We start from the raw sequence: 11,335 nt of genomic DNA on the forward strand, positions 1-11,335 counted from the left end.
GCCTCATAATTGATCACCTCCAGTAAAATCATGAAGCTCACAGCTAGGTATCACCAGAGGGATTAAGACCTGCTTTTGATCCCCTCAGAAAATATTTAAAGGCAGTAAGATTCTGTCCAATCTTCCCCCTTACCCCTCCCCCGCCTCTATAAAAAAAACATTCACAAAGAAAATCTAAAGTCCATTGTTTTCCCTTGGAAAAATGAAATGAAGTTCAACCTGAGACTACCTTTTCTCCAACAATAAAAATATTTCTAAGATGTTCAGGCCTCTTGAGCTATTTACCCACCAGCTCTCCACGTAAGAATGATTTGCTGTAAAAGCAGGATCTTAAGAAAGAAAGAAATTATACTACTTCAAGCTCCATTCTAACTAACCAGTTATACTGCAGTCCTAGTTAACTACCTGTTCTATTTTCAAAACGGTGAGATAGCAGAAATTTTTTTAGCGTAAAAGTATACAATCATCTTTATCCTTTATAGATGGAAGGATTTTTAATCTTTATCAAGCAAAGAGCTTCGCAATGAAATTATGTAAATTATTCCCTCAAAGAAAGATATCACGTTATAAATTTTTATAATTACTCTGTAAGGAAATTCCACTCCGATCCACAGACTGCCAATCAATGCACAATTCAAAACTACACATAACCAGTCAGATTGTAAGAGTTGAATTCCGATTTTGCTGCTTTTGAAGGAACAGATGCAGCCGATGGTGCAGGAGCTGAACGGTTGGTTCCGGGATTCTGGTAGGACATTGACCGCCTACTGTACTGTTGAGCTCCCCTACTTATAAATGACAGGGACAGCATGACTCCTCCAATGATGCTCAGCATAGCAGCAACAACCCCGAGGTACAAGGACTCACCAATTTCAAACTTGAGGTCATCTGGAATTAGTGGGTTGTGGAAATTCAGTATCACGCCATTCATTGTCCATACTACTGGCACCAAACCCGTTAGCCCAGCTACGATAAAGAAAACTCCTCCAGTGCCAGCAATCTTGTCTTTTATTGGAGAATCCTTGGCACACACGGTGCATTTCATACCGACAACGGAGATTGTGAGAGCAAGCAATGAGAGAGCAATGGAGATGACCATCATGGCACGGGCAGCTTGGAGATCTGCTGGAAGTTCCAGGACAGAGTTGTAGGAATCACATTGGAAGATGCCAGTGCTGAATATGGCACATATCCACCACAGCCCTTTCATATAGACAATAGCAGTTACAATATTTGCTCCAATGTGTGCTGTGATCCTCCAGTGGGGCATAATAGTAGCTGATAATGTCCCAACCATGCCGATTATGCACACAATCAAGGCTACCAATTGCATGACAGTGTTAGCCATTGTGAAACTCAAAAGGTTTTACTCAAAATAGATCTTGCGTCCTTACAGCATGCTTCCAAATCAAAATTCTGCTTCAAATGCCTGTTGCTCCCGTTAGTCACCTGGCTTCATGTGTCTATCTGAAACCATAAAGATTAAAGTTTTATTGATAACTGCTGAAGAAATGACCTTGGCCTCTCAATTACCTGGATTAACTAAGAACAAATAATAACTTTTCTTAATTGAGCTTCCATAAAGCGCAGAATTTACGTTTCATTTCATATATATATATATATATATATATATACATATATATATCACAGGATTCCTGTCTTTGAACTCTCCAGCTCACTACTGACTTTGCCATTTGCTGGCCCTTGATCTGCACACATTTGGATCAGGGATTCCTCACCTTGTCGATACGAAGGTTAGCATGAAGCTTTCATGCCAACACATCAATCCAAGCCTTCCGAGGACACCTCTGCCACATGTGGCATTCTTCCACGTACATACATCAAGGAGGTGACAACCAGCATGTTAGTAAAGTGTAACAATTTCATCACAGTTTTTGTGGAAAATAGGCATCAGAAGCACAGAACATGCAGCTTTCACTGGACTCAAGGTTCACTCAAGTCCAAAGAACAGTACCTGAAATCAATGTAGGCATCAGGGCTCTTGACCTTTTGGACTTTATAAAGAGAAAATATTTGCACTCAGCTAAAATTCAACTGGGTCCTAAGAAGTCATATCGGACTCAAAACATTAATGCGGGCTCTCTCTCCACAGATGCTGCCAGATCTGCTGAGTGTGTCCAGCATTCTCTGTTTTTATTTAAAAGTCAGATGATACCTGACTACAAAAATATCATTAAACACAGCAGTGGCCATTATCCAGGGAACAGCCATGATGAATTCATGTTGTAGCACAGATTCCACATTATATGAAGAAGAAAAAGCATTATTTTCATGTTGGAGGGCTCTGCATTCATGGCTGCTGATCCAACCAAGAAACAGCAACGGCATCTTGTCCTGATATCTCAGCATTAGTCCTTCAACTACCATTTTCAACAAGAATGTTTGGCATGTTGGTCGTAGCTTTAAAGGAGTTCCCAAAGCAGTCATGAAGTTGTTACAGTCACTGCTCCACCTGCCCACACAAACTGCCCTGAAGCCTGAGCCAATTTGAAGCCTGGGCCTCATGAATGTTCTTCTGGTAAGTTGTAGCTGTCAAGCAGTCACCACTACAACCTATGATGCTGTAAAATGGGAAATCCTCCAGCGGGTCAGAGGTGTGGAGCTGGCGAGGTAGAAGCAAGAGGGAAGGGGTTCAGTGGGACATTAGAGTTTTATTGTGGTCCCAGGAGAAGCATTACTGTTCCAGCTATGGTCATCAAAGTAAATTTGTAAATTATTTCAACAGTTCATTTACCACCAATGTTCCTGATCTGCTACACAGACGCATGGCCACAAAGCAGCCTGCAGGCTTTGCTCTATTAATAAACCATGCAAAAAATTTAAAGGAACCATGCAGTAAAAAAGTGGGCCACACACAACTACAATTTAAAGGGAGTATTGCTCACCACCTGATACTAATTGACAAAGCATGTGTAGCAGACACTTTCCCCATTTGTATCTGAAAATGAGAAAGATTTCAAGTATACCATGAGGGACTCCCATAGAATTCAGATAAATTCTGAAAGTGAATGAGCTTTTTGCATTCTTGTAATGGAATCTTCCTGTGCTAGGTCTTGCAATTAGCAACTGAGCTCGTTGGGCATAGAGTAAACTTTAAAGTTCAGTGACAAATAATATGCAGTCCTGACGCCTAACCAGTGTAATGAATTAGATGTCTGCTGACTGATTACCAGTGATAGCAGAATATGAGTGATGTGAAGTCACCCATAATCTGTGAGGCCAGTCATCCATAATCTGGATGAGGTGAAGTTATCCATAATCTGTTTGATTTAGGTCAGTCAATATAACTGATGGTAGTGGCAGCATATCAGACTATGTTTAGCAACCCTATAGCTTTAATTAGTTCATCCACTCACAACAAATTTCTCTAGAAATCTAACCCAAAGCCTATCTGACTGAAGAAAGCAGCACAGGAATCCAATCCATGATTCAATGTAGGATGGGCAGCCTGGGAATCTATTCCTGACCTATCAGCAGTGGCAAAGAGGTGCAGATTCAATGAACCTGTATCAATTCCAATTTAAGTCATTGCTGATAGAAGTGATGCAAGTGTAAGACAAGGAACATGATTAGAATATTTTATTGCAATCAGTGAAAGAGTGTTGATCACAATTGCTCATTTTCAGTGAATTTACATTTTTTAAAATGTTATTCTCTTAACAAAAGTGTTAGAAAGTGAATAAAGTTAAACTGCAAAGCACATTAATTTCCTATTACAACACAACCTGATAAACAAACCAACAGCAACAACAGGATTTCCCATAGCTTTAAGGGAAAATATTTTCGTCCACTTTAAAATGTTCCTTAGTTAATATCTTGAAACTTCTTTTCTTATGCCTAGAAAAAAGGAACATTATGATTTTGAATATTTCACATAATATGTTATGATAACTAGTTTAGAACTCACAGAATAAATTGGTGTAACTCACTGGTCATTTTGCATTGAAAATTCTTGAGAATGATAGTCATGGGCTCAAAATCTGTTTTATGAACTAGATACTGTTTCATTTGCTTGTTTTTGGGAGTACAGTGAAGGTTCAGTAGACCAGTTTCTGGGCTGAGAGTGTTATCATATGATGACAGGTCATATTCTCAAAGGGTCATGAATCTGTGGAATTCACTACCTCAGAGTGCAGTGGATGCTGGGACACTGAATAAATTTAAAGAAGGGATAGACAGATTTTTAATTAGTAACTGGCTGAAAGGTTATGGGGAGAGGGCGGGAAATTGGAGTTGAGGCCGAAATGAGATCAGCCATGATCGTATTGAATGGCGGGGCAGGCTCGAGGGGCTAATGTGCCTAATCCTGCTCCTAGTTCTTATGTTCTTATGTTCTATGAAAGGCTGAGTAAATTGGATCTATATTCTCTGAAGTTTAGTGAGATGCAATCTCATTGAAAAATACAAGTTTCTGAAGGGGCTTGACAGGGTAGACACCATGAGATTGTTTCCCTTGCCCGGGGAATCTAGAACATGACAGCACAGTCTCAGGTAAGGGGACGATCATTTAGGACTGAGATGAGAAGAAATTTCCTCACCCAAAGTGTTGTGAACCTTTGGTGTTCTCTACCCCGCAGGGTTGTGGATGCTCCAGCAATGAATACATTTAAGGCTGAGGAGGACAGATTTTTGGCTTCTTAGGGAACAAAGGGATATGGGGAGCAGACAGAAAAGTGGAGTTGAAGCCAAAAATCAACCATGATCATATCGAAAGGTGGAACAGGCTTAACGGGCCGTATGAACTTTTCCTGCTCCTGTTGCTTACATTCTTATTTTTCCCTGAGGAATTGATCATGAATATTCATTGTTGAATTTGTTGTGAGCAGGTGTTTAAAAAATACTCATGTGCACGTGATACTTCATAAAAGTCATTAAGAAGATACACACATTTTAATTCTACAAGGCAATTCTACTTTTCTAAAATTACCCACTAAATGAGAGCATCTCATCGTCTGAGCTCCAGAACCCAAGTGTGCTGGGATGGCACACTCTTGGTGAGGTGAAGATTCCATATGTGCTGTTGAAATGGTACAGAACAAATATTTATCAAAGTATTTTTTTGATGTATAAGAACACGACATAATGTCCACATTAGATTTAGCTATAACATGCTGTTTTTTCTATATTGTAGTGGATTGAACTGAAGACAATCGGGTATTAGCCAAGGTGTTATTGGTTGAGTAGTCAACTCATGCCATTGTGACATGGGAATTCCTGTGAATAAAGTGTGGTCCAGGTACTCATTATGGAACATACATAACATGACAGATGATCTGGATAGCTTTATGCTGCCTTTCACGTTATTTTGCCACCACAAATCGCAAAAACAAAGAATGAGTAAATTATGTTTCATTCAATTCTATGGAGACATTTTTGCCTCAATAATTAAACCTATAGATTTCACAAGCTGCTTGGTTTTAATACAAACACATATATCAAGTCTTACCTGCTCTTCAATGACACTTTCACACTGGCATACAAAGTTCACTAACACAAGGCTTTCCAATATCTCACCCAAATGGCTATTTTTCACATGTGATTCTAAGTAGTGAGTGCAACCAAACCATACATCTATAAAAGCCTTCACACACAAGCCCCACCTGAATTCATCCAGTATGTACCTGATGCTGTTTCACAAAAAAAAAATTGGATGCCAATCACAGACGTGAGTCCAGCTGAGTTTTTCTCAGCTAAATTTTCCATACTGCCACCCTGGCTGAGATCAGCTAAATCTACAGAGCAGGGATTGAGCCCGATGGCCTGTATGACTATGTACTGTATATACAGCTCAATTACACACTGAAACATTGGGAAGCTCTCCAGTGACACTTTTATTATCTAAGTAATGTTTAATATTGTGGTAAGATGTAACAAATATTCATAAAATTGTTCAACTGCTTTCCAATAAGACACTATTCTATTGAATACCTGCAGCACTGTACAAATAATATCATGGGTGGCCAGTTTAAGAAATTTGATGTTGCACTGTTACATTCAGATATTACATAATTCAAAAGATTATTAATTCTTTTACATCATCGCAAAACGAACCTACTTTTGAATTATCAACTTTAAAAAGCACTTTAAGATTCTCCATGAGATTACCTTGATCTGTCTTTGTTGAATTACCTATTTACACATATTAATTAAGGTGGGATATTGGCTTTTCCACATTGTAAGATCATCAGATGTTTGAATTCAGAAAAAAATACATCAAAGCATTAATTGAAATGAAACAAACTATACATTTTGTTCTGGCATAGGCAGGACTGGGTAACTTGGGTAGGTAGGGCAGGAAGATTAGGTAGGGAGCTGTTACACTGGCCCCCCAGCATTTGACAACACTTCCAGGACTTCAGAAGTAAAGCTGGGTGTATAATAAATCAGGCCATATGGATGACATTAGTGTACATAATATGGAATATTAAACAACATGTAAATTGGGTAAAGTTTGTATATTCAAATTCAACCAGGAACTTTGCAACAAAGAACATCAATTTAATATAATAAGGTTTAAAGAGAGAGCAGATAAATGTTTTTGCTGAAATGCTGATTGTTTCGAGCTATATCCTAAATAAGGTAGGAGAGGAAAATTCATTGAGGACATTCAACAGGAAGATGCATGCTAGAAAGGGAGCTTTAGTAAACTAGAACGATGAGCTTCAATGAGCCAAATGGGCATCCTTTTAATTCTACATCCTGATATGGTCCTTCCAAAAATGATCAAACCCTGTCTCATGAAGACATTTGGAAAAAAATATATTTTAAAATTGTCATGTAATACTCCTTCAATATGATGGGAAAAGCTAATAATGAGCTGTCTATTTATGGAGTACCCTCCTGAGATGTAAAAAAATGAATGTGTCCGACAACAGACCTTAGCGAGTAGATTAATGTAATTTATCCCATGGCCTGGGACCCACAGCCATAATCACTCTGTGGATCAACCCTTATCTTCTACTTGTGGTGCAGATTGCCAACTCTTCCTTGCCCTGTGCAGACTTGGTTGAGCACTGTCCACTGTCTTCGAGGGAGCTAGAGGCCATTGGCCACTGCTATTGGGTCAGTGATGAGATACTGCTTCTTTTTGCTATATGCACACATTGTCTTGCACAGATGTGGATTAGACACATTGGGCAGGATCTTACCAGCCACATGGAGGTGACTTTAGAGGCGGGTGAGGAGGGTGAGAATTTGCAGAATACCGCATTGGGTCAACCACCAAATGCATTCCAGTATTCGGCTGATTTTACCAGAAGGTAAATTGCTATCACCTTGCAGCAGCAGGTAGCCAGTTAGTGGCAATTAATTGACCACTTGGGGGTAGAGTGGGAAGGCTTTTGCGATCCTACCGGCAGCGACAGGCCCCAGGAGGAAGGGTTCCAGCTATAGGCTGTGGGTGGCCAGTGAGGCCTCCTTCATTTATCCTTGCCACACTCCATGATGATGGCCTAGCAGCTGTGACCACAAATGATTCTTAAAGTTTCACACATTTTCAGAGGATGCCTCAGTCTCTCCCAGTGGAGCTGGCCAGCAGGACATATCTGTGAGCCCACCCAATAGGCCATCTGGGTGCCTGGTCTACGTGACTTCCTTAATTAGATGGTGCTCCTGGAGGCAGCCTCATAATTGGCCACCTCCAGTAAAATCATGGAGCTCACAGCTAAGCATCACCAGTGGGGCTAGGACCTGCTTTTGATTCCCTCAGAAAATCTTTAAAGGCAGTAGGATCCTGTCGAATCTTCCCTCTTACCCCTCCCCTGCCTCTGTAAAAAAAAATTCACAAAGAAAATCTAAAGTCCATTGTTTTCCCTTGGAAAAATGAAATGAAGTTCAACCTGAGACTACCTTTTCTCCTACACTAAAAATATTTCTAAGATGTTCAGGCCTCTTGAGCTATTTACCCATCAGCTCTCCGCTTAAGAATGATTTGCAGTAAAAGCAGGATCTTAAGAAAGGAAGAAATTATACTACTTCAAGCTCCATTCTAACTAAATATAAAAACAAAAAAACTGCGGATGCTGGAAATCCAAAAACAAAAACAAAAACATAATTACCTGGAAAAACTCAGCAGGTCTGGCAGCATGGCGGAGAAGAAAAGAGTTGACGTTTCGAGTCCTCATGACCCTTCGACAGAACTTGAGTTCGAGTCCAAGAAAGAGTTGAAATATTTCAAATCTTTCTTGGACTCGAACTCAAGTTCTGTCGAAGGGTCATGAGGACTCGAAACGTCAACTCTTTTCTTCTCCGCCGATGCTGCCAGACCTGCTGAGTTTTTCCAGGTAATTCTGTTTCCATTCTAACTAACCTATTATTCTGCAGTCCTAGAAAATTGCCTGTTCCATTTTCAAAACGGTGAGATAGCAGAGATTTTTTTAGTGAAAAAGTATACAATCATCTTTATCCTTTATGGATGAAGGGAAATTTTAATCTTTATCAAGCAAAGATCTCTGCAATGAAAATATGTAAATTATTCCCTCAAAGAAAGATATCACATTATAAAAAATAATCTTTATAATTATTCTGTAAAGTTATTCCACTGTGATCGCACACTGCCAATCAATGCACAATTCAAAACTACACATAACCAGTCAGATTATAAGAGTTGAATTCCGATTTTGCTGCTTTTGAAGGAACAGATGGTGCAGGAGCTGAACGGTTGGTTGCGGGATTCTTGTAGGACATTGGCCGCCTACTGTACGGCTCAACTCTCCTACCAATAAATGACAGGGACAGCATGACTCCTCCGATGATGCTCAGCATAGCGGCAACAACCCCGAGGTACAAGGACTCACCAATTTCAAACTTGAGGTCACCTGGAATTAATGGGTTGTGGAAATTCAGTATCACGCCATTCATTGTCCATGCTACTGGCACCAAACCCGTTAGCCCAGCTACGATAAAGAAAACTCCTCCAGTGCCAGCAATCTTGTCTTTTATTGGAGAATCCTTGGCACACACGGTGCATTTCATACCGACAACGGAGATTGTTATAGCAAGCAATGAGAGAGCAACGGAGATGACCATCATGGCACGGGCAGCTTGGAGATGTGCTGGAAGTTCCAGGACAGAGTTGTAGGTTTCACATTGGAAGATGCCAGTGCTAAACATGGCACATGCCCACCACAGCCCTTTCATATAGACAATAGCAGTTACAACATTTGCTCCAATGTGTGCTGTGATCCTCCAGTGGGGCATAATAGTAGCTGATAATGTCCCAACCATGCCGATTATGCACACAATCAAGGCTACCAATTGCATGGCAGTGTTAGCCATTGTGAAACTCAAAAGGTTTTACTCAAAATAGATCTTGCGTCCTTACAGCATGCTTCCAAATCAAAATTCTGCTTCAAATGCCTGTTGCTCCCGTTAGTCACCTGGCTTCATGTGTCTATCTGAAACTATAAAGATTAAAGTTTTATTGATAACTGCTGAAGAAATGACCTTGGCCTCTCAATTACCTGGAATAACTAAACTTAACAAATAATAACTTTTCTTAATTGAATTTCCATCAAGTGCAGAATTTATGTTTCATTTCTTTTTCAAAGAAGGAAAGTTTTAAAAGGATTGTTTGCATTTTATTGTAGTGAGGTGAGCACCAACACATTTAACTTAACTTTAGCTACCTTCACCATATTGAGTGTATAGTGCACCACAGTCTGAGATTTTTCTTTCCCATTTATACAATACAATTTGCATTCAGCATTTGAACAAGTGGATTTCCATTTGTTAAATGTAAAAGAGGTGCCACATCAATCACCACAACTCTTAGAGCATAGGAAAACTGATTTCAAGAATTTTATTACATGAAAAGAATCACTAATAACTCATTCCTACCCCCAAAGAGAGCCTGGCACACACTGGTGGGCCTATCCTTCAGCTGAGAAGTTAAACTAAGTTGCATACTGGCATTCATGGTTCACACAAGCTTCCTCCCTACCCTCTAATTCTTGCAGCATAACCTTTTATTCTATTCAATTCTTTTCTTACCTAACTGCTCCATAAATGCTACTCAATTATATGTGCTGGGCGCATGCAGACTGCTTGCCAGCAAAGAGAATTTCAATTACTGCATCATGTGGCTCTCAACTAGGCTCTGTCAATGTGGGGAGAAGCAATTTGGGGGGGGTGGGGGTGGAAGGAGTGATCAGGCTGGAAGCTGAGTCAAGGTTGATGCCACTGCAGCAGAGCTGGGAGGAGCAGTGCTACACAATCAGGTTAAGTGTTTCTAAAAATTTTACCTTTTTGCTGGCAGCCTGCAGCAGCCCCTTTAAAAGGTCACATGTGAACCACATTTTCCTGAATGCAGCAGGTCTGATGCTGTGATCCACATTCTTGACCATTATTCACTAGCAGTCTGTGGAGGCGCAACAGGCACCAGCAGCTCATCCATTAAATGCTAATTAGGTCAAAGGCACAACTTAGAGCCAGACTCGAGGCTCTTGGTTTAGGTATACTTTCTCCGCAGTGCCAAGTCCAAACTCGATAAAGGTCTGACTCCTACATCTCCTTTAACCATTTTGATGGATGCCTTTATAGTTACATTCTTCTTCCTTCAGGTGATCCATCACTGATTCCCTCTTCTTCATCATTTCAATGCTGTCCACCGGCACCCATCACCATAAGCAAGCAGGCACTTTGCACATGTACACCAATGTACATGTACCAACTGTACACTCTGCTTCAACCCATTATTCTGCTGCTGTTGGTTTTCTTTGTCTGAGATCAAGACCTGTATCAGTTGCATTTTCCTTTAGCGTTAATGAAACCAAGGCTATCACCTTTGGCTAAGAACAATACCTGCTTTTGACCTAAACACCATAAACCTCTACAGCTGCCAACTCATTTAAGCTTCTTCTTCTATGCCTGATATTCTAACAAAATGCTTTTCTTTCACCCTAAAACATTATCTATCTCTGCCCCACATCTACCCACTGCTGCTGAGACCTGAATACAATTCTACTCTTCATTACACTGTTCTTATCAAGTTCCACTTGCTTCCTATCATCCATCCAGTTGATTACAAGACCCTCCTCCTCCCCATTTTCAAATCCATCCTTGATCATTTCTGACACTAGCTATATGATGTCCACCAACTATGCTCTCCTCAGGAGCACTACTGCGCAACTGATTTTCCAATCACTGTGCTCCCAGCCTCTGAAACTCATGCCATCTCACCACCAGTTTCCTTAATTTAAAAACACTGACTTCAAGACCTTGGTCCAATTTTTCTTTTTGAATTCAGTGTATGTATGTTGCAATAGTGATGCCGGACTCAATAATGCGGTGAAAGTTGGGGAGGGATGCATTCATG

General features: G+C 40.3%; 2 protein-coding genes across 2 annotated transcripts; both read right to left on the bottom strand.

The window, feature by feature from the left end:
- Positions 1–640: 640 nt before the first annotated feature.
- LOC121282447 (claudin-2-like) lies at positions 641–1,348 on the bottom strand. Its single transcript, XM_041196153.1, has one exon. It carries the CDS (start codon positions 1,346–1,348, stop codon positions 641–643), a length of 708 nt encoding a protein of 235 aa, XP_041052087.1.
- Positions 1,349–8,598: 7,250 nt separating this feature from the next.
- LOC121282368 (claudin-2-like) lies at positions 8,599–9,297 on the bottom strand. Its single transcript, XM_041196087.1, has one exon. The coding sequence runs from the start codon at positions 9,295–9,297 to the stop codon at positions 8,599–8,601; it is 699 nt and encodes a 232-aa protein (XP_041052021.1).
- Positions 9,298–11,335: the final 2,038 nt, after the last annotated feature.

This window comes from Carcharodon carcharias, chromosome 9 (assembly GCF_017639515.1).
Source record: "Carcharodon carcharias isolate sCarCar2 chromosome 9, sCarCar2.pri, whole genome shotgun sequence".
In the NCBI taxonomy this organism is placed as follows: Eukaryota; Metazoa; Chordata; class Chondrichthyes; order Lamniformes; family Lamnidae; genus Carcharodon; species Carcharodon carcharias.

What these genes read in the sequence shown, in the direction of transcription:
- LOC121282447 (XM_041196153.1), bottom strand. Translation starts at nt 1,348, where the DNA reads ATGGCTAACACTGTCATGCAATTGGTAGCCTTGATTGTGTGCATAATC.
- LOC121282368 (XM_041196087.1), bottom strand. Translation starts at nt 9,297, where the DNA reads ATGGCTAACACTGCCATGCAATTGGTAGCCTTGATTGTGTGCATAATC.